At 36.3% G+C, this 25,616-nt stretch overlaps 1 protein-coding gene across 2 annotated transcripts in view; it reads right to left on the reverse strand.

The window, feature by feature from the left end:
- The window catches only part of LOC145660719 (kinesin-like protein KIF6), a 108,574-nt gene that overhangs the window by 20,543 nt on the left and 62,415 nt on the right, over nt 1-25,616 (reverse strand). For both annotated transcript variants that reach the window (XM_081726088.1, XM_081726087.1), the window contains one exon: nt 18,131-18,286. In XM_081726088.1, the coding sequence (XP_081582214.1) occupies nt 18,131-18,286 (156 nt within the window). The remainder of the gene's footprint in view (nt 1-18,130; nt 18,287-25,616) is intronic.

The following is a 25,616-nucleotide window of genomic DNA, read 5'->3' on the forward strand; positions in this document are numbered from 1 at the left end:
TTCAACGTCTGGGACATTATAACAATCTGGTTAATTTTTTTTTGGTGGTTGCAGCAAGAATGTTTGCTAGCAGTATCTTACCCTGGTATTTTCAACTTACCAGCAAAATTGTTTCCTTCTGCTGCAAACACCTGTACATTGTCTGTACACTGCATGTAGGTGAGTTCAACCTCGCATGTGCACGATGATAATACAGGCAATGTATTCCATTCTACTCCCATATACTATACATGCATAGGCGTGCACAGGTTCTCTCGTTTCCTCCCACTTTCTTCATTCCACCATTTCACTCATTTCTCATTATCACCGTCTCCTTTAGCCTAGCCGGCATAACCGTGGGAAATAAACTTTCATTTTTTAAGATGGGGGAGAAGAGGGGGCAGCTGAACCTAATGTTGTGTTTGACATGGTCGGCCTATATCTTACAACACTACATTTTAACCAATTTCTTTATTGAAAGAATAGTATATGGAGTCTTACGAGGGTTTTTAGTCCATCACTGGTATGCGTATGGGAGGCATGGAAACAATATGCTCCCTCCAACATTTTGACGATATACTATTTTAGAATATTGAATTTTACGGAAGTTACATATTGTACGAAAAGTAATACAATGTTTACGTTCTTCAAAATTATAAGGATGATTTCATAGGGTGGCACGAGGGGAATTTGCCCCAGAGTAACTCTCTAATTTGGCTCAACTGGCTTACCAATATCCTTGCAGTACTATTTTAACCCCCTTTCCGGGGGTATGGTGGCGAGCGCTCACCTCTCGTTCTAGATGTCCCTGGTTCGATCCCAGGCTATATGAGTTCCTGGTGGACGACATCGTGTCCGTGAGTTTTCTCGGGGTTCTCCCCTTTACTCCCACCTAATCATTCCACCAGTTCTTTCGTCATCGTTCACTTGCTATTTCATCCATATCATTTGGCACTTCGCTTTCTAAACGTGGGACGTTAAACTAAAGATTTAATTTCATTTTAGTGAGTTGAAATCTCCCCGGAGAAAATTGTCTGAGATCATCACTGATTAGGATAATTTTTGTAATGTTAGTCCGTACGTACGTTATTCCGCACGATAACTCTTGAACGAAAGCGAATTTTTGAATTCTGTTTTTTCTATCGATATATACATTAATTATCTCAAACAAATTCGTTAATGGAGGTGATTCACAAACTGGAAATAGTAGAAATTAACCATTTCTGGTTTTAACATTGATCACTGTACAGCTGAAACTATAACAGATAGCGGTAAGCAAATTTTTGCAATCGATTACGCGACTGAGAAATTCCTCTTAACTCTTGAGATTTTGGGGGGGGGGGTTAGGGACAGAGTTTTACATGAGAAATGTCACCATCAAAGTTTAATTATTTAGTAATGATGCTTTTAAGAACGATAACTATAAAATAAAACTTCAAGGAGCTGTGACAAAATATTTCTTCATAATTTATTGCATGTACTGTTCTTAAAACGTATAATATAAAAGCAAATATGCAGATAGATAGCTAAACGTCTACATTTATTATGAAGGCAAAAAGTTCTCAAATTAAATAAAATTTAAACAAGTGGAATATTTGGGGGGAGAAAAGGCAAATTTGGGGGGATTGCGTCCAAGCATTTGGGGGGGGATCGGCACCTCTGCTCACAACAATATATTTTTCTTAATTATCTGCACCACATAGGAAAGACGTAGAAGTTGAGCAAGTTGGTGCCTCACTCATTGCAGGAAGCCAACAAGCAAAAATTACTAACAGTTTGTTTATCGTTTCACGGCAGCGCAATGTACCCCAGGAACATACGCATGGGGTGGGTCCGGGGTCCGGATTCCCCCAAATCCGGACTTTTTTGTAAATTTAGCCTAATTTTAGGGGCAATTTTATAATTTTTAATATAATTTAGCCTGAAATTGTGTTTGGATCCCCCCGAAAAGCTTTGGACCCCTCCCGAAATAAATTCCTGCGTACGTTCCTGATGTACCCAATTCCCATCGAGTTTACCAGTAACGAAAAGTGGGTCATGCGTGATACTGTCCTTCAAATAACAATACAGAAATAAAATGTGTAAAATTCAAATCCGATTACTACAATGTAGGCTGCATACTTCAAGGAGTAATACTTCTATTTGATCCATCTAATCTAAGGGTCTGCACACGCCTTTGTATATATGTGTCAGCACCTTGCATATGTGCATTTCAAAGAGCTCCTTCGTGGCTAAGCGGTTAGCGTACGCGCCTATGGCGTGGGAGATCCGGGTTCGATTAACGGCGAGAGCTCATGTGGTTCGGATTCCACGTTAATCAGTAGGTCCACGTCTCATGTAGCCTCGCTGCTGAACGGGACGTTAAACTTAAAATCAACTCAATGTGCATGTCAAAGTGGAGACTTAATGTCTGGATATTGCATGTTTCCTACGCCTATAACGTGAATGTTTCACTCTAATCAACCTTGTCCATCGCATTTACCTGTTTAAGCTATTTACTCACTACACGTATTTTTTAAATCCATTTATTGGCAGTCATGATCATTGCATGTTCCCATTCATCTGTACATTGTCTTTACACTGCATGTAGGTGAGTTCAACTTTGCATGTTACAGGCAATGTGTCCAATTCTATTCCAATGTACTATACATGTGTCAGAACCTTGCATATGTGCATGGCAAACTGGAGACTTTGTGTCTGAATATTACATGTTTCCTACACCTGTAACATTAATGATTCACTCCAATCAACCTTATTCATTGCATGCACCTGTTTAACCCATTTATTGGCAATCATGATCATTGCATTTTCCGTTTACCTGCACATTGCCTGTACATTGCATATAGATCGGTTCACACTTCGCATGTACACGGAGATAATACAGGCAATGTATTCAGTTGTAATCCCATGTATTATACATGTGTCAGGACTTTGCATAGCGAATGTCGAATTGGAGACTTGTGCCTGAATATTGCATGTCTCGTATGCCTATAACGTGAATGTTTAGCTCCAATCCACCTTGTTCACCACACGCATCTGTTTAATCCATTTATTGGCAATCATGATCATTGCATGTTCCCGTTCACCTGTACATTGCCTGTACACTGCACGTAGGGGAGTTACACACTTCGCATGTACACGAAAATAATAAATGTAAAATAACATATCTTACATCATGCGTTTTCCATGCTATACGCTAATACACGGTATTTACATGTACTGCAAATGTCACACATGTATATTACATGTTGATAAACAGGCACCTTCCTTGTACTTTTCATTCTTACTGTATTGCGAATGTTACCAACAATCCATTCAAGGTACTTTACATGCACATATTCCCTTTATTTACTTGCATGTGAGTGACTACGTGTACATCGCATGTTCTTATTTTAATGTACAGGCTCTGTACAACGCGTGTTTTCGTGCAACATTTCCAACAGAAGTTCAATTCTTTTTTGACATGCATATCACCTGAAGACAATGTGCCTGTAATATTTTTTTTACATGTGTTTTCGCCGAAACAGGCGCCTGTATAATGCCTGTCAAAATCTGACAGGCTTTTACAGGCAGTTCCATGTACAAAACATTGCATGTTTCCTCAAAAATTTTCATAATAGTATATTAGGATTACATACCCTCAGAAACATCATCGCTTATCCCCGGTTGAATAGCACTGCTCTAAGGCGTACTATTGCCAGGAAGAAGTTTAGAACTGAGCTTAGCTGGGATAGCTTTGTAGTAGCTGCCAGTCTCCAGATAGGTGACCAATATTCCAATTTAGGAGAAATTATTGTCTTGTAGAAAGTTGCTAAGGAAGAGATGTTCCGTATTTCTATTAACCTATACAGAAGTCCTAGAAGACGCATCGAGTGCTTAGTGATAGTGTTTATATCTTCTATGAAAGTTAGTTTTGCGTAAAAAGTTACTCCGAGATTCTTATGGATATTGACTCTCGTAATGGGCAAACCATTTATGTTGTGTGAAGTGTGTACAATAGGTTTCTTGAGGGAAAATGTCATGAATTTACTCTTAACGAGATTAACTTTTAGGAGCCATGTGTTACACTAGAAGGAAAATTATCTGTCGTTTTGAAGTAGCTCAGAGTCTTCTATACCGTTTACTTCTCTGAAGATTTTGCAGTCATCTGCAAAATAATTTTTAATATGTAGATTTTAAATACTGCCATTTAAAAAATATAACTTTATGTTGGATCGGAAACACAATCTGATTGTATTGCAGAGTATATCAAACAATACCTCCCTTTCAGTGTTTGCATAGTACGAAATTTCAACTTAAAAAAAATAACGAGAAGGACTACCCAACCTTATAGAGAGTCCTAGAAAAGATTTACCAATTATTGTTTTTTTGACAATTCCCAAATTTAAGGGGTGGTCTTAGGACTCTTCCCAAAATTTAAGAGAGGAGCATTAATGTCCATGTCCTGTGAAAGGAAATAGACCTCTGTACACACCCTTATAACCATATAAGGTAATAAGGCCTTATCAAAGGGGAGGTCAAAAACCTCCGAAATTTATATTTATGGCACTTATATAGCCATGATAGGGAACGAGATGAACCTAATGTAGGTCAAAGTACTGTAGGTTATACTATACACCCTTGGGCACAGACCCTCCTGTCAAAAGTTGACCTCCAAATTTGGCCCGGAGTAGAAGTGCCTTGGCACTGGCTAATGTACCTCCAGATTTTTGCTGACTCAGTCGCGCCAACGCCCATCAATACCTTACTATTATGTTAGAGTTGCTATTATGTATCGCATGCGAATAGATAATAGGATAATGAGTAACAGTCATTCACAGGAGCAAGATTGACTAACTATAAAAATTCAGGCAAGTCTACAGTAATAAACGTAGACTAAAAGGTAAACAAGAAAGTTCTGTCGCTTTCTGTGAAGGTATGTGTTCAATTGGTCCTTACACCGTGAATTGAATGCGAATGGAGATAAGGCGAAGGTTAATTGTTGGTGTGGGTATATCCAACATATTACCTGGTTGTGGCAGTTCAGTTACACCGTGAACTTGCGTAAGGACAGAGTGAACATGGGACCTCCACAGAGCGTCATAAGGCCATGTATCCTGTACGAGTTCAAACTGGGGTCAAACGCCGCTGCAGGGGGCCGGAAGATATGACAGACTTTTGGTGAGGGTGTCATGACTATGCAGACAATCCAACGGTGGTTTAACAAGTTTAAGAACAGTGATGAAACACTCGAAGACGCACCACGTGCCAGAAGACCAACACGTACAAAATAAGATCTTTAGGCAGCAATTGAGGCGAACAGTGGCCAGACATGTGACGAACTGGGACTACAATTCAGTGTGAGTGGAGAAACCATTCGACAGCACCTTCATCAACTGGAAAGCACTATAAGTTCGGTCGATGGGTTCCCACATGATTTGACTCCGGACCAGAAGGCAACGCGAGCAGACACCTGTGTTTCTTTGCTGTCTCGTCTGAGGAAGGAGCCATTTATGGACAGAGTGTTGACATGTGATGAGAAGTGGGTCCTGTACGAAGATCCACCGCGCCATCATCATTGGGTAGCATCCTATGAAAACAGCCGAAACCAGCACTGCACCACAAAAAGGTCCTCCTGTGTTTTCGATGGACTGCTCGCGGCTTCATGCATCGGGAACTACTACCAGCTAGTCAGATCATCAATGTAGCTGTGTACTATCAGCAGTTAAGCCGTGTTCGAGAAAAACTCAAAACTCTGAAGCCAGCACTTCTGAATCACAAAGAGGTCCCCCTGTTACAGGACAATGCTAAGTCCCACGTGGCTAGGATGACCCAGGACACCGTTCAAGGCCTTGGATGGGAAACTACTGCATCCGCCATGCTCTTCGGACATTGCACCGACCGATTATCACCTGTTCCATTCCTTGGACAATCACCTTTGAGGACCATAATTGAAATCCCTAGTAGAGGTGAAAAAGGACTTGATGCATTCTTCGCTTCATGGCCCACCAAGTTCTACTGCGATGGAATACATGGCCTTCCAGAACGTTGGCAGAAGGTCGTCGACGCTAATGGGGACAATTTTTGATCTTCCAGGTAGTCTTGGGTTCTATGTTCGAAGGTGGTGGGTGAAAGAGCGACAGAACTTTCTTGGTTACTTTTATAGTAGACATCTCACCTCTAATTTGTGATTCACATTTAGGTGACTAATTAATTACATAATCTTGGCACTTAGCTAGCTGGCTATCACACTTCCTTCTACCTACCTTCTTCAGCCAAAGGTATGAAACGTAGACCTACAGTTTATGAGAGATTCGAACCACTTGGGTTCCTATTGGACATCAAAATCTGGTCTCCAGCGCTGAAGGCACATATGCTACCTATGAAAGCATGTGGGAGATCTCGAGGGGAAATTATAGTGTGAAGTTAGTCATTCGTAGCCCAGTGGCTAATACCCTCTGATGCAAACCAGAATAATAAGCAGTAGGCCCTGTCTTGTATAGCCTTGCTGCTGAAAACTCAATCATCAAAGTAGAAGGTTCATTGGTGTTTAGATTTTTGGTTTGATTTGAATTTAATGCTTTTCTGCAGCGATGCTATACGACAAAGAGTGTACTGTTTAAAGTAGAATCAAAATCACGAAACGGGTTTGTATCCAAGACAAGTACCTTCACCGGGATTAAATCCGAAATCATGCGCACATAAAGTTGTGGACGGCAGACAATCTCTTCGCGTGCCGATCATCAATTGGGACAATTGACGAAGCGGCCACCAGGCGGCAGCACAAACAACCAATACAGTCTCCCCCGCATTTCAGCAGGGAGTCGTCCTCATTCTCGCAGTTGCAACGGTAGGAAGCAGCAGAGCTCCAGCAGCCGGTGCCAGGATCGAGAAGCAGGTTGGAACAAGGGGGCCGCATGGACTCGAAATGAATCCAAGGCAGGGGACACCAGAGAAGATGGCTTATCAGCATACACACTGAACAAGCGTATCGTAACATTTCTCTTATAATTTAACCTGTAATCGGAGCCCTCAGCTCAAAACTTTGTTTTGTAATCTTAACTTCAATAGTTTTTGGTTCATATAAACTTCCTATCATCATAAAATTTTGTTTCTTTTGCCGTAAATGATTCTTGCAATTGTGTTGAACAATGTCATTTTTTGCGCAATTACCTTTGCGTACTGCTGAGGCAAGTGCACCCTCGGATTCATTAGAATACGACGGTCACAAAGTACAGTCGTTAACCACTTGGCCAGGAAAAGGGACTCTCATAATTGGACAAAGCGTATACTTGCAATGCTAACCTTTCAGTTATATGGAAGAATATAAATGATCTGGATATCATTGAATATGTATTGATGAGGCCTATAGATGTTCTTGTAAGACCTGTTGCAAGAAAAAAGATTTAAGATAGAACAACAAAGAAAGTAGTAATTTCCACACTAACGGCAATTATTTCGACAGCCACGTTCAACGTAATTATTTTTTTCTTTGATCTTCTTCAAAGCATTCATCTAATGTTTTGCTGAATGTAAACAAAATGTCTTTATTCTTCATACTGACCTTTATTCCCAAATTGATGTTAGTTTCCCTGTAAATGCTTAGTTTCGACTTCATGACTTTGATTGTAATTTTTGTCCCCAACTTTTATTGTGATGTATGTCGTCCTGGGTTCGATTTCTAACGTGTTTGCTTCAATACGTGTAGAGTTCCCGTAGACTTGCTGGCGTAGGTCAGATCTCACGTTGAACTGTATTTAAAATCGACTTTTCGGAAACAACGTTCAAAAAGGAACTACAGATCAGAGCAGCACGGAAGAAGCCATATACTGCAGCTTATAAAGGTGCACAATATTAATTGAGTAGTAGAAAATGTATCGATCTGAAACATACTTGGCCAACATAGAACAACTCAGGAGCCCCTGGGAAATCGAGCACCTTGAACCGTCAACCCACGGTCTTTCACGACCTCCATTTTAGGGGTGAATTTGTTCCCTTTTATGAGCACTTTTTAGGGGGTGTATTCGTTCTCTTTTATGAACACTTTTTAGGGGTGAACTCGTTCCCTTTTATGAGCATATTTTTCAACCCCTACGAACACACAACAGAACATAAGACTCGTTCTCATTTATGAGCACTTTTTAAGGGGTGTACTCGTTCCCTTTTATGAGCATATTTTTCAACCCCTATTTTAACATAGCATAAGACTACGTAACATAGCAGAGGTGTATTCGTTTTCAACCCCAGACAATGAATACCTATGTAACATAGCAAAGGGGTACGAACACACAAGTATTTAATTACGACCTCCATTTTAGGGGTGTATTCATTCCCTTTTATGAGCATATTTTCCAACCCCTATTTTAACATAGCAGATAACACATAAGAGTACGTTCTTTTTCAACTCCATAGCAGTGAATACATGGAGACTATGAACACATAGCATAGCAGATAATACATAAGATTCATTTCCACCCCTAATTGAACATAGCATAGATTTAGACTCGTTCCCTTTTATGAGCTTATTTTCCAACCCTTATTTTAACATTGTATTTATTCCCTTCTATGAGCACTTTTTAGAGGGGTGTACTCGTTCCAATGTAACATAGCAGTTGGCCTATTTTTCCACCTCTATTTGAGCATAGTCCATTTTAGGGTGGACTCGTTCTGTTTTATGAGCATATATTTAACCCCTATTCGAACACATAGCAAAAACTACTCCAACCCTTATTTTAACATAGCATAAGACTACGAACACATAGCGGAGGTGTATTCGTTTCAACCCCAGACAATGAATATAGCAAAGAGGGTGTGAACACACAACTGTACTCGATCCACCCAATTTAAACATAACAGAAATAGCAAAGCCTACTAACATAGCAGGGGAGTATTCGTTCCAACCCCTATAGCAAAGATTCTCTTAGAGGGTGAACTTGTTCTAACCCCTATTTGAACATAACATAGATTATTTTCTTTTACGAGGAGACAATTTTTATCAACTGTTTAAAGATTGCAAAGGAATGCAAACTTCCGTGTTTTATCAGTTACATAATAACTTCCGCCATATGTGGATAATTCTCATTACGTCATTCATCCGGATTTTAAAAACATTGTGCTAGTTTTTTTTCAACAGACAATACTCATTTAATAGTATGTGTTGATCGGAGACGCAATGCAATCACAAAGGTTTGTGTTGATCGCTCGCGATCTGTCTTGTCATTCAAACCCTGACCGTGACTCGATGACATCAACACTACTGTGCAATATTGCGCAATGCAATTACAAAGGTAAAAAAGACTGACCGAGAAGTTCTTTTTTAATCATCTTGCTGTTGTTGCGTGCTTGTTGGTGCTTAAAAAGTAAACTTCTTATCGGTGAAGCTCTGTTTAAAAGTTGATTCGTGTGTGTGTGTGTGTATCAGTGTGATTTTCTTAGTTGTCTATAGGTAAGATATCTTATAATGATAATATCATATTATAAAAACTCACTTCTGAACTATTATAGCAATGTTGTGTTATTTAAAAAAAACTCACTTCTGAACATATTATAGTCATGGCAACGAAAAAGGTTAAAGCAAATACTATCAATTTACCAACTGATACTCTATTTAATAATAATTTGAAAAAAATCATTTTAAAATGTGATAGTGTTTTAAATGAGGATAGTGGATGCTTTTTAAATAATAAAAGAAAAGACTGTTTAGATATATTAAAACAGGAACAAGATAATACATCTTTTAAAGTAAATTTTTCTTTGGCTACAACTTTTGTAAAACCAGTACATTTAGAAACATGTAGATTCTTTGTAAATAGTGGTAACGAAATTATTTTACCGAGTACAGATGTGAATGCTATAATTGAAAAACTATTTAATAAAATTTTAGTTGAACAAGAAAACATAGCAATTAAGAAATCAGGGTTGTCTTTATGTTCTCAACCAAACCATCTCTTAGAAATTAAAATCAGTAAATACGATCCCCTGACCGCATCATCTTTTATAAAATTGCCTCAATGGATTTCTAAAAAATGTGTTATAAATATTCAAAATAACGATAATTGATGTTTTATGTATTGCATTCATAAGCAAATTTGAACATATGTATAATTCCGTATTTACTAAGGAACAAATTTCTCTTAATATATATGGCATTAATTATGATAATGAAACAATTTTTCCGATACGTATAAGCGAAAACACATCTGTAGGTAAACATATTGATTTATTGTATTTAAAATATCTCATTATTGTTTAATTACAAATTTAAATGGTTTAGTTAGACATCAATTAGGTACTCATCAAGCATTTATTTGTAGACGATGTTTAGTATCTTTTCATAACAAATCAAAATTAGATGAACATGAGAAATTATGTAAAGAACACACTCCAACCAAAATTAACATGCCGAAACAAGATGTTTTAAAATTTCGTAAATTAAAATGAGTATTAGAAAATGATGTCATAATAGTTGCAGATTTCGAAAGTTTATTAAAACCTATAAATAAACAAATTGGATCCAATACAAAACAAATTCAGGAACATATACCATGCAGTTTTAGTTATATTGTGTGTTGGAGTAACAAATATATAAAATCAGACCTAGTTATGTATCGTGGGGAAAATGTATCGATTAATTTGATGTCTGCTATGGAGAAGGAATTAAAAAAATAATAAACATATTAGATCAACAAAAACCAATAATACCATTAAATAGTTCTCAGTTACAGGAGTATAATCTATCCACTGAATGCTCTGTTTGCGATAGTAAATATATGAGTAACAATAGAAAAGTTAAACACCATAACCATTTAACTGGGAAATATATTGCCACGGTGTGCAATAATTGTAATTTGCAAATTAAACGTCAGAGTAATTTTATCCCTGTATTCTTTCACAATTTATCTGCCTATGATGCACATTTATTCGTGAAAGAACTAGGTTGCACACCTGGCAATATAACTGTAATTGCTGAAAGCACTGAGAAGTACATCACATTCTCCAAACATTTTAATTTTAATGGTAGACCTATTGAGTTACGTTTTGTAGACTTTTATAAATTTCTTCCGTACAGTCTCGAAAATTTGGTGTCAAAATTAAAACCTGAGCAATTCGTATATACAAAGCAAAATTTTTCCGACGATAAGTTTCCTTTAATTCTCCGTAAGGGAATTTATCCTTATGAATACATAACAAATTTAGATACATTTGAAGAAACTGAATTACCTGGAAAAAAGCGTTTAATAGCAAATTGAATGGAACACAAATTTCCGAGACCGACTATCAATATGCACAACAGATTTGGCCTGCGTTTAATTGTCAAAATAGAGGGGACTACCATGATCTATATTTAAAATGTGATGTACTTCTCACAGATGTATTGGAAAATTTTCGAGAGACGTGTTTAAATGCTTTTAGTATTAACCCAATTAATTGTTTTACTGCACCTGGTTTGGCATAGCAAGCCATGTTATATAAAACAAAAGTTGAACTTGAACTCTTATCAGATATTAATATGTATATGTTTGTAGAAAAATCGATTCGTGGAGGCATCACACAAGCTGTATTAAGGTATACCAAAGCTAATAATCCCTATGTACATGATTTTGATGCGGAAAAAGAAAAGTCCTATTTACTGTATATTGACATGAACAATCTGTACGGACTATCAATGATTGATTATTTACCATATGGTAGTTTTCGTTGGGGGGACAAAACTGACAATTGGCAAGACAAGAATAACATTATTAATTGGCCCACTGATAGTAAGTGGGTTTTTTGTAGAAGTGGACTTAAAGTATCCAAATTATTTACACGAATACCATTCTGATTTTCCGTGTGCTCCCACCAATGAAGTTCCACTGAATGGTAAATACTGAAAATTATTATTAACAGTTAAATCAAAATCGAATTATATCTTGTATTATAGAATATTACAATTTTATCTAAAACAAGGTTTAATATTGGTAAAAGTACATAAAATATTATGGTTTCGTCAATCTAAATGGCTTGCATCTTATATAGAAGAAAATACTAAGCGTCGTGCAAATTCTACAATTGATTTTGAAAAAGATTTCTATAAGTTATTAAATAATTCTGTATACGGAAAGACAATGGAGAATGTACGAAAACGCATTGATATAAAATTAATTAATAATGAAAAAAGTAAAAAATTAGTAGCGCAAGATTTTTTTAACATATGGAATAATGCAAGATAGTCTCCTAATTTTACCCAACTTTGAAACTGATCAGTGGGCCAATTAATAATTTTATTCTTGTGTTGCCAATTGTCAATTTTGTCCTCCCACCGAAAACAACCATATGGTAAATAATCAATCATTGATAGTCCGTACAGATTGTTCATGTCAATATACAGTAAATAGGATTTTTCTTTTTCCGCATCAAAATCATGTACATAGGGATTATTAGCTTTGGCATACCTTAATACAGCTTGTGTGATGCCTCCACGAATCGATTTTTCTACAAACATATACATATTAATATCTGATAAGAGTTCAAGTTCAACTTTTGTTTTATATAACATGGCTTGCTATGCCAAACCAGGTGCAGTAAAACAATTAATTGGGTTAATACTAAAAGCATTTAAACACGTCTTTCGAAAATTTTCCAATACATCTGTGAGAAGTACATCACATTTTAAATATAGATCATGGTAGTCCCCTAAATTTTGACAATTAAACGCAGGCCAAATCTGTTGTGCATATTGATAGTCGGTCTCGGAAATTTGTGTTCCATTCAATTTGCTATTAAACGCTTTTTTCCAGGTAATTCAGTTTCTTCAAATGTATCTAAATTTGTTATGTATTCATAAGGATAAATTCCCTTACGGAGAATTAAAGGAAACTTATCGTCGGAAAAATTTTGCTTTGTATATACGAATTGCTCAGGTTTTAATTTTGACACCAAATTTTCGAGACTGTACGGAAGAAATTTATAAAAGTCTACAAAACGTAACTCAATAGGTCTACCATTAAAATTAAAATGTTTGGAGAATGTGATGTACTTCTCAGTGCTTTCAGCAATTACAGTTATATTGCCAGGTGTGCAACCTAGTTCTTTCACGAATAAATGTGCATCATAGGCAGATAAATTGTGAAAGAATACAGGGATAAAATTACTCTGACGTTTAATTTGCAAATTACAATTATTGCACACCGTGGCAATATATTTCCCAGTTAAATGGTTATGGTGTTTAACTTTTCTATTGTTACTCATATATTTACTATCGCAAACAGAGCATTCAGTGGATAGATTATACTCCTGTAACTGAGAACTATTTAATGGTATTATTGGTTTTTGTTGATCTAATATGTTTATTATTTTTTTAATTCCTTCTCCATAGCAGACATCAAATTAATCGATACATTTTCCCCACGATACATAACTAGGTCTGATTTTATATATTTGTTACTCCAACACACAATATAACTAAAACTGCATGGTATATGTTCCTGAATTTGTTTTGTATTGGATCCAATTTGTTTATTTATAGGTTTTAATAAACTTTCGAAATCTGCAACTATTATGACATCATTTTCTAATACTCATTTTAATTTACGAAATTTTAAAACATCTTGTTTCGGCATGTTAATTTTGGTTGGAGTGTGTTCTTTACATAATTTCTCATGTTCATCTAATTTTGATTTGTTATGAAAAGATACTAAACATCGTCTACAAATAAATGCTTGATGAGTACCTAATTGATGTCTAACTAAACCATTTAAATTTGTAATTAAACAATAATGAGATATTTTAAATACAATAAATCAATATGTTTACCTACAGATGTGTTTTCGCTTATACGTATCGGAAAAATTGTTTCATTATCATAATTAATGCCATATATATTAAGAGAAATTTGTTCCTTAGTAAATACGGAATTATACATATGTTCAAATTTGCTTATATGTGCTACTTCAACGGGGAATTTTATATTCGTTTTTTCAAATAACGGTAATAAAGTATTAATATATTGTATGTAATTATTTACACTATGTGGATTATTGTTTACAGGATGCAATGCAGCTAGAATGCAATACATAAAACATCTATTATCGTTATTTTGAATATTTATAACACATTTTTTAGAAATCCATTGAGGCAATTTTATAAAAGATGATGCGGTCAGGGGATCATATTTACTGATTTTAATTTCTAAGAGATGGTTTGGTTGAGAACATAAAGACAACCCTGATTTCTTAATTGCTATGTTTTCTTGTTCAACTAAAATTTTATTAAATAGTTTTTCAATTATAGCATTCACATCTGTACTCGGTAAAATAATTTCGTTACCACTATTTACAAAGAATCTACATGTTTCTAAATGTACTGGTTTTACAAAAGTTGTAGCCAAAGAAAAATTTACTTTAAAAGATGTATTATCTTGTTCCTGTTTTAATATATCTAAACAGTCTTTTCTTTTATTATTTAAAAAGCATCCACTATCCTCATTTAAAACACTATCACATTTTAAAATGAATTTTTTCAAATTATTATTAAATAGAGTATTAGTTGGTAAATTGATAGTATTTGCTTTAACCTTTTTCGTTGCCATGACTATAATATGTTCAGAAGTGAGTTTTTTTTAAACACAACATTGCTATAATAGTTCAGAAGTGCGTTTTTATAATATGATACTATCGTTATAAGATATCTTACCTATAGACAACTAAGAAAATCACACTAATACACACACACACACACACAAATCAACTTTTAAACAGAGCTTCACCGATAAGAAGTTTACTCTTTAAGCACCAACAAGCAACTGATTAAAAAAAATTTCTCGGAACCTTTGTAATTGCATTGCGCAATATTGCGCAATAGTGATGACGTGATCGAGTCACGGTCAGGGTTTGAATGACAAGACAGATCGCGAGCGATCAACACAAACCTTTGTGATTGCATTGCGTCTCTCATCAACACATACTATTAAATCAGTATTGTCTGTTGAAAAACAACTAGCACAATGTTTTTAAAATCCGGATAAATGACGTAATGAGAATTATCCACATATGGCGGAAGTTATTATGTAACTGATAACAAAACACGGAAGTTTGCATTCCTTTGCAATCTCTAAACAGTTGATAAAAATTGTCTCCTCGTAAAAGAAAATAATCTCTATTATGTTCAAATAGGGGTTAGAACAAGTTCACCCTCTAAAAGAATCTTTGCTATAGGGGTTGGAACGAATACTCCCCTGCTATGTTAGTAGGCTTTGCTATTTCTGTTATGTTTAAATAGGGTGGAACGAGTACAGTTGTGTGTTCACACCCCCTTTGCTATATTCGTTGTCTGGGGTTGAAACGAATACACCTCTGCTATGTGTTCGTAGTCTTATGCTATGTTAAAATAAGGGTTGGAGTAGTTTTTGCTATGTGTTCGAATAGGGGTTAAAAATAAGCTCATAAAAGGGAACGAGTCTAGAGCTATGCTATGTTCAATTAGGGGTGGAAATGAATCTTATGTATTATCTGCTATGCTATGTGTTCACAGTCTCCATGTATTCTCTGCTATGGGGTTGAAAAAGAACGTACTCTTATGATTTATCTGTTATGTTAAAATAGGGGTTGAAAAATATGCTCACAAAAGGGAACAAGTACACCCCTTAAAAAGTGCTCATAAAAGAGAACGAGTCTTATGTTCTGCTATGTGTTCGTAGGGGTTGAAAAATATGCTCATAAAAGGGAACGAGTTCACCCCTAAAAAGTGTTCATAAAAGAGAACGAATACACCCCCTAAAAAGTGCTGATAAAAGGGAACAAATTCACCCCTAAAATGGAGGTCGTAAAAGACCGTGGGCTGACGGTTCAAGGTGCTCGATTTCCCAGGGGCTCCTGAGTTGTTCTATGTTGGCCTAGTATGTTCCAGATCGATGCATTTTCTACTACTTAATTGGTTCAGCGGAGCCGAAATTTAATTCTGCAGGATTAGAAATGGGTAATGTAGCTAGACAAGCTTTATTACTTTTCTCTTCTAATGATGTGCACTGACGAGTGCATCAAAGTCCAGCTAAGTTATCCGGGCTGTCTTGAAGGGGTTTTACTAACTGAAAGGAGTTCTGGAATGTTTTGGAGCTGTTTTTCCGCTGTTGAAAGAGTCTGTTTAGTGAATCTTTGTCTTTTAAACCATGTATTACTGTATATTACGTAGTGAAGTTTTTACAAGGTCTCATTCACAGGTTTAAAATGCTGCCTCACTGGTATGAATCCGATTTTGAGGATTCCATAAAATTTCGAGACAGAAACTGACATTGCATACATACTATCTCGAGTGGCTTCGTATGATCGTTTCCGACTGGACTCATGTAGTTTTCAAGGCAAGAGATGAGGACACACATTATTACATACTAGGATGATTAAGGATAAACTACTTCTTGTGTGTCTGTATTGTGTAGAGAGCCTGTGTCTAGAGCAAATTTTGGAAATACCATGGAATCATAATAATAATAATAATAAAAATCTATGGAATTACCTTATTAATTTTTCATTATAACGTTGGATATATTCGACATGTATTGATGAAACACACACACCAAAGCACGAATACATTAGAAGCATCTTCATAATAGTTTCGGAAATGTACTCGTATTACCGGCTTCTTTAAATGTGCAATAAAGGCGATTATATATTTCTGAAACTTACACAAGTGCTTTTAATGTATTTAGTGCTAATCTGTAAATATATGAATCTGTGTTTTACTAACACATGTGATATTACGTTATTAAAGAGTTCGTTCTATGAACTAAGTCAGGGTTGCCAGGGATTTTTCAAATCAACTTTCCCTGACAATCCCAGGTTTTCCACGCAAAATCTATTATTTTCCAGACCTAATTTCCTCCTCCAAAGAATGAATAAATGGAAAGCTCTTCACAACATCCACCCACTGTCTTCCATTCACTTTTTTTTCTTTTGTAAATACACAATTAACAAGATTTAAATCTTTGATATCTCTCTTTCGTTACAATAAAATTGAATCGTTGAGTTCGAAAACCAGTCATTTCCATCGAAGCTAATTTGAGAGGAGTGATAAACAAAAAATCTAACTTCGTCAATATGCATCTGGCATATAGGGCTGTTTTCATTTTAGATGATCGTAGAACTGACATGTTTCTATCTTCCAAAAATGAAAATAACCCTATATGTCAGATACATATTGAATAATTTAGTTTTGTTTCTTACTCCTCTCAAATTAGCTTCAATGGAGATGACCGGTTTTCGAACTCAACAATTCAATTACAGTACCGTACTTATGATTGAGTCTATATAAATAATTTCTGTTATGGAACTTCACAATAAACAAATTACTACTGCGTATTTCCTTAGTTTCCACAATCCTTTATCTTAGAGATGCTTTCAAGGTCTCAGTTTCATGTTCCAAATTTTGCATTCAATGGAAGTCTCTAATCAAAGTTTTGCTTTTTTTTTTCTAAAATGGTAATCTGATGAGTTATGCGCTTATTTTCCTTTTTTCTTTAATTCGTTTCTGTCCTTTTCCTTTGCATGGTTTCTTTATAACGTGCATATGATCTACGTATGTACTGCAGCATTTTTATCTATATAAATACCAAGGAGGCCTTCAGCACATTGTATAGTATCATGGACAACTCGTAAACTCACCAAAGATTCTTCATGCATATTTTCTACCAGTATGTCATTGTTAAAGGAGAAATCCTTCTCAACGGAAGTATTTCCATGGGAAAGGACAAGTAACATTGTAATTATGTCCCATAAATCAATGAATTCACAATTATCTAGTAGATTGCAATAAGATACACTTAACTTATCTGTGTATACATTAAATGATTAGAATTCCTTCTTCTTTTTTATTGCTGAAACACGTAATTTGGAAAATTGACGTTTTACCTTTTCAGCTTTGGCAGCTACAACTATATTCTTGTTATAGATTTACTCAAGAACATTATACATGTTCCCTTCGCTTAAACTTTGGTTAGTACAAATTTTATTCAGAAATAGACATGACAGATTTCGCACTATTTTGTGTTTTAATGGGCATTTTTCAATAATTTTTGAATTTTTTTTTAAATTAATGTCATCAGTGTACAAAATTCCCTGACATTCCCAGGTTTTCCAGTTTCTTACTTACATATTTTTATTACGAACTAATAATACTGTGTACCTTACTTTATAATATTTACCAATAGATTCTCGTGTACTCCTAATTTTCTTTCCAATAGATCTCGCTGTCTCGTATTTGGAATTGAGGCTACTTCTATGTCTTTCAACTTCCTTAGAAAATTGATTATCGGCACAAAAGCTCAAGAAAGCTTCGTTTTCTTCAATAGTCATATTGCCTGGAAAAGGGAAGGAATAATATATTACTGACAAATCCTTGTTCTTTTCACTTGTAATAATTAAACGCGATTCATTAACAATCCTAAGTTACGGAGCGTAAGTAAAATAAAATAATCAATATATCTGTACATCTTCTTGTTTATTGAATGCCTCAAACAATAATGGTATAAGTAACATTTTGCTCAAAATTAAAATAAGTTCATAAATGACAATTACGCACAACAGAACTCGTGTGGTAAAGATATCGAAGCAGAATAATATTTCTAGAGATATAGTTTTTTAGAATCGCACTTTTCTTAAAAAAATTATGGGATCAGCCATCCTTAATCCTTTAGAGGTGGCCGTGGCTTATAAATACAGCCGATCATTTCGCCAATGACGAGTGTGGTATATAAGCACATCATTTGGGCGGAGATGCCTAGTGTGGTTTAGAAACCTCATTTGGACTTAGTGTAAACCAAGCTCGTAATTAATCATTAACAATGATTGATTAAATTAAAAGTTAAAAATCTCGTTAATTTTAACTTAACTAAATTTATTTTGCAGGCAGATTCCTTAGCGGCCTGGAAAACCTTGAAAATTTGGAAAAGTCAGGGAATTCCGTTAACTCCTAAAAGCTCAGGGAATTTTAAGGATGGTCTTTTACTTCTGAGAACAATTTCTCTTTTTGCCTTATCCGAGGAGATGTTTTACAAAATAAATTAGTTTATTTTTCATAACTTCTATATTTCTATACCTACACAGATACTATATACATGCATAGCCATAGAAGATGAGGAATCCCGTGCTCGGAAAAAATGTACCTGCTTTTTATATTATATATACAGGGTGTCCCAAGAGGAATACCCAATACTTCGGAAATTGGTAGTATGGATGATTCTAAGCAAAAAAAGTTCATATAAACATGGGTCCTAATCTCAACGGTTTGAGAGCTACAGGTTGTGAACCATTTTTGACTTTATATTGCATGTTGCTCACCCTATAGGTTTTCTACAGAGGTAAGACATAGCTAATTTGAAAGATGATGATATGGGTTTTCCAACTGTATGCAACATGTGGCAGTGGTGTTTTTGGAAGAAAAATTATGGAGGGATATTTGGGAATCAGTGTTGCTATCCATTTAAAAAAATAACCTGAACTTTCCCAAATTTCCCTCAATAGCTTCCCTTTCAAAGAGAACGCTGCCACTTGTTGCATACCATTGGAACCATCACCTTTCAAATCCGCTATGTTCATCTCTATAGAATAAATAAAGGTTAAGTAATACGTAACGTAATGTAACGTAACGTAACGTGTGTTCACAACCTGGAGCTCTCAAACCGTTGAAATTAGGACCCATGTTCATATGAACTTTTTGGCTTAGACTCATTCATACTATCATTTCCCAAAGTATTGCCCCTTCCTCCTAGAACACCCTATATATATATATATATATATATATATATATATATATATATATATATATATATATATATATATATATATATGTCATAGACCCGAAAAAGTTAGAAAAGTCAGGGAATTCGTGCTTGCCAAATAAGTGGGAACGCTGGCAGGAGATAATTTATAATTGATAATCGTTTTAGAAAGTTGTTAACGATTAAAGGATTAATCCTTATTTTTCCCGAAAAATCTGGTGAAATGTATATTCTGAAAGAACTTTTTGGGACTTATTTTAAATGCTTTACGGCTAGTATCACTTAGAAGTGGATTACTGCAGGCCCTTTCTCAAAATGGCCCAACTAGACTTGGAAGTTTGGACAGTCAACAAGAAAGGGTGTCATATATCACGCTGACAATGCCAAATCCCATACATCTCTAACTGTCCTTCAGAAATTGAGAGACTTTAGCTGGAAAGTTTTAATGCGTCTACTGTATAGCATCGAAGACTATTATTTGTGTCAGTCTCCGTAGATCTTCTTGAATGATGATAAGTTAATGTGAAAACCACATGTCATAATTATTTGACTAGAAACAACAATAATTCTGTAGCAACGACATTATGGTGTTGCTGGGAAAAGTGGGACAGGTTATCGAACAAAATGGTGCATATGCGATTTCATGTTATTTTCAAATCACGATAAATGTATTGTTAATTTTGTTCTCCAAGGGCGAAATAATCTTCAGACAACTTAATATCTTTAGAAAACAAAGCAATAGTACGAGGGGGAGTCAAATGAAAACCATAATTATTTTTTTTTAAATATTATTTATTGGTCACACAGGGTACAGAAGTAAATCACTTTTCAACATAGTCCCCTCCTCGTTCAATGCAAGTCCGCCAGCGCTTCGAAAGAGCCTGAATACCTGCAGGCGACGGCGCAACCACTCGTGCACCGCGTTGCGTACCTCTTCATCGGAGTGGAACTTCCTGCCGGTTTCGGTTATGAGGAGTGGCGCCACCCCTTGCTCGCTCGCTTTGTTTCAGGCTGATGGTAATGCATCCATGTTTCGTCACCAGTGACGATTCGTGACAGGAAGGATTACCGTCACGTTCAGCACGCCACAAAAGGTCTTCGCACGCATCAACACGTCGCTGTCTCAGTTCAGGCGTCAGTTGTCGGGGCACCCATCTTGCAGACACCTTATGAAACTGGAGAACATCATTCACAATATGATGTGCCGATCCATGACTCATGTGTACACATGCTGCAATTTCGTCGATTGTCACACGGCGGTTTTCCAAAACGATGGCTTCAACGGCTGCAATGGTCTCTGGAGTCACTACGCGCCGAGCCTGGCCGGGGCGTGGAGCATCGGCCACAGACGTAACACCATTTGCAAATTTTCGGCACCATTCATAGATTTGTGGCTGTGACAAACACGCATCTCCATACTGAACCTTCATTCGCCTAAAAATGTCAATCGGTTTCACACCTTCACTTCGCAAAAACCGAATCACAGAACGCTGCTCCTCGCTGGTGCATGTGGCTAGTGGGGTTGCCATTTTGGAACTGTTGTTGCACCGGTGTTTGTGCATCTGCCGGCTGCTGCCACCTAGGAGACATCCGGCATACTATCGTAAACAGGTATGCCAACTTACAGCTCACTGGCGCCATATGCGGATTTTTATTCCTACTTTTATGGTTTTCAGTTGACTTACCCTCGTATTATGTAATTATTTCATTCTTCAAACGCTTTATCTCCTCATTATATTCCATTATTTTAATCGTCTTAGTTTCAAGTTTGTCATAAAACTTCGGGCATCTTTTGGTATTGTCAATAAAAAAGCATTAAAGAAATCGGCTTAAAGAATGATTACACAAAGAGTGAGAACGAACTTCATTTGAAGTTGTGTTCCATAAATATCATTCTCAAACTGGTGTATCATTTATAATGTCAGAATTATTTTAAAATGAGATTGAACATTTATTTTTAACGCACAAGATGCATTATCATTAATATATTATTATAAATGTATAACTATCGATGGGGAATGGTTAAATACGTACCTAAAAACGTAAAACAATTAATAAATATTGCATTATAAGCACAAAGTCACTTACACTTTGGTATCAGTAGACCTATCCTATATTTAATGATCTAGGGTCCGACGAAGTTAGCCCGGTTATCCACTGAGTATTGACCCGATGTGCAACTTTATTAGCAATTTTCGTAAACTCATAAGCAACTCCGAAATAAGTCTCTTTGCGCAATAAAATACATTAATGAAAACACAGAAGCTCAAACACGAGTAACTGTATTCCAAAATCCCTTCATCAGGACAAAATCAAACTATTGGGAACGAGAAAGGGGAAAAAAGATTGGAATTATGTGTATGTCGAAAATTAATTTACTATTGCACCATTGATCCAACTGCATTTAGTTGTAATTCACCGAATGATATTCCACTGCTCAAGATAAAAGATAATGCGTACAGCTACAGAACGTAAGTTTATTACACGTTGATAGCGGAATCCAGATAAGTTTCTAATTTTGACGAAAGAAAGAATAAAAAGCACTTAACCACATCTGAAACTGTCTTAAAATTTTCAGTTTAATTCCGTGCTTTTTGTTCCCGATTTTTGAAATTTCCTGACATTTCTAAGTTTGTCGCTACCCTGTAGAGCGCTTAGCTCTGTTGAGCGGTCGTGGAGTTTCTCCTCTCAGAGCCTTATTCCATCAATTCCTTTCATAATCATTCATGTTCTTCAGTCTGCAAGACTATCATGGGATGTAAAACGAGATTTTATTTATTTATTTATTTATTTATTGAAACGAAGGGTCTAAGCAGTGTATGCAGTGCTACGGTGTGGAAATTCTAGAGCATTTATTTTTATTATTAAATATTTAATAAAGGAAACGTAATTAAATGGCAAGAAATATTGGTATTATGGGAAGTATGCTTTTAACACATCTACTACAAGTCGTGGTACCTGGTTTACTACTTCAGACTAAGACTCTAATCACGACTTAACAATTAAGACTCAACCTTTGATCTCTGTAGCTTTGTTTCAAAGCATGGTATCTTAACAAGTTACAGGAAATCGGCGTTATTTAAAAATCTTCCACATAGTCATATATAAAAAAGAATTCTGTTCGCGCTTTATTTCATACTTTTCAAAATTATATTCGGGAATCAAGGAGAACTATACTGGACTTAAAATGTTTACGAGGATAAGTCAAAAATTTTTCGTAGTGTAGCTATAACTTTTCTTGTATTGTTCATACTGACATATCTCGTCGTTTATTTTATTGCTATGCTGTTGTGGTGATGCTATGAAAGTTTGAACCTAATTGTTCCATTCGTCTTCCTTTTGTTGCAGATACATCATGGCCGCTGCATTACGAGTTTGCACCGAAGATGAACAACGAGCAGTGATCCAGCTTTTGTGGTCGGAAGATGTATTCGTATTAGGGGCCACAATCCATTCATGAAATCCATGAAAAATTCAAAATTGGTGGCACAAGTAGGAGCCGGGCGACCATCTACGGCTCGTTCCTCGTGCGTCAGCGACCATTTTTGAATTTTTCAATCCATTCGTAAACACTCCGTTGCAGCAAGACAGTGTTCCCGTATTGTGCTGAAAGTCTTCGATGGATTACGACCTCTGATACACCTTCCGACCACAAAAACCGCATCACTGTCGTTGTTCCTCTTTGGGACAAACTTCTAATGGAACGGCCATGATCAATCTGCAACAAAAGAGAGACAAATGGAGTAATTAGGATCAAACTTTCATAGCATGACCACAACAGCATATCAATAAAATAAACGACGACAGAAGACAATATGAACTCTGTAAGAAAATTATAGCTACATTGCGGATAATTTTTGACACCTTCGTAGTTTGTCAGAAGCCGTGTTTCTATTTTGCATATGTTTACTTGTCTTCCTTCGAGCACCAAAAATCAAAATTTAGGTGAAAAATTCGTATGTTTGCAAATTTCCGACTACTTTATGTATCTGGACTGGCAAAAAGCTTTATACTCCTAAAAGAAACTTTTTACATTTCTCACAATATGACTTTAAATTGGTTGTTCCATTGCTATTTAAATATAATATATATACCAGAGCATCAAAAAGTTCCTGGAATTTTGTTTTAGCTCTTTATTGCCACAATATAAGTACTCATCTACTTAATCGCTTTCAAAGGCATCTTCGGAACACACACTTGCTCAACTGCTCGTGTTATTGTTGGAAACACAGACGGAAGCCCTGTTGTTACGACTGAAAACGTACTCAATACCTTCATAAACACTATACTACTGTGAGAGCACTCTATTCCACTTCAATAAGATTCACATATGTTCTGTATGGTTTTATTTCCCAATTAACTTCGAACAACAGAACTTTACAACCAACTATAAACTAAAACTACATCCCTTTCAGATATATTTTAGTCCTTGACAAAACTACAGGCATCTTTCCTTTGTCCTCCTGTCTCAAGAAAAAAAAAAAAACTCAACATCCGAAATCACCGTCCTTTCTTCTTTCTTTCCGTCTTCTCAGAGGATTCTACATCACTCCCACCTTTTGATGACTATCAAAACAAATTACTCTAAGTATCTTGACGGAACTTTCACTTTTCGACCACGCCTCGTAGATAAATCACCAACTCGGCTGCTCTTCACCACAGGAGATTGTGACTCCACTGATTCCGCCACAGCATGATCTGACTCCATTGGTTCCACCAGAGCATGTTCTGACTCCATTCGTTCCACCACAGGATGTTCTGCGTCGTTAACCAAATCCCCAGACATCGATACCTCTAGAGGATACAGTCTCTGCACCGGACGGACAAGGATCCCGTTTTCTGTTTTCACTTTCACCACTCTAACATGATCATCTTGACCCGGGAAGAAATCAACTACTCTCCCTAATGGCCAGTTAATCCTACGTTTTTCTTCAGTTTCAACCAAGACGACGTCACCCAACTTTATGTCCTTAGCACGCCCTTTCTCTCGTTGTCGCTGCACTAATAGTCCCAAATATTCAGTCCTGAATCTCTCTAAATCTCTTCTTCAGGTCTTGTAGTTTTCTGTACTTCTTTGTTAACTGAAAACTTCCAATGTCATCCAAATCTGGCACACCTGTTTCCCGATTATCTTGAAGAAACATGGCAGGTGTTAACGGCTGTAGATCATCATCATCTTCAGATAAGTAGGTCAAAGGTCGGGAATTCAAAACTGCTTCACAGTCACATAGTAAGGTCATCAGTTCCTGATAGTTCAACGATGCCCTCCCCAGCGTTTTCTTTAACAAGGATTTCAATGTTCGTATAATACGCTCCCACCAGCCACCCCACCAGGCCGCACTAGGTGGAATAAATTTCCACTGAATTCTCTTGATTGAGGACTCAACAGCTATTTCCTCCCACTTGATAGTGTGGAATAGATTACTAGTCCCCACAAAATTGGTCCCGTTATCACTGTAGATGATTTTAGGTCTTCCTCTTCTCGCTACGAATCTTCGTAAGGCCAACAAAAATTCACAAGTTGACAGGGGTAGAACCAACTCAAGATGAACAGCCCTATATACTGCACATGTAAACAACACTATCCAAGCCTTCGTGCCATCCTGCAGAATTGCCTTCGTGCCATCCTGCAGAATTAATGGTCCAGTTAAGTCCACTCCAGTGATTTCAAAAACTGAGGCATCTCTTACTCGATCTTCAGGTAAAGCAATTGGATTTACGGACATTTTCTTGGCATCATGTCTTCTACACCTAACAAACTTGCGGATAACAGAACGCACCGTCTTTCTTGAGCGTACAATCCAAAATCTTTCCCTCAGTTTGTTCAATAGAATCTGTGTTCCAGCGTGTAACATTTCCAAGTGTTCTTGCATTATCAACATATGTACCAACTTGTGGTCCGGTGGCAAAA

The sequence above is a fragment of the Thermobia domestica genome, chromosome 9, assembly GCF_964235325.1.
Source record: "Thermobia domestica chromosome 9, izTheDome1.hap1.1, whole genome shotgun sequence".
In the NCBI taxonomy this organism is placed as follows: domain Eukaryota; kingdom Metazoa; phylum Arthropoda; class Insecta; order Zygentoma; family Lepismatidae; genus Thermobia; species Thermobia domestica.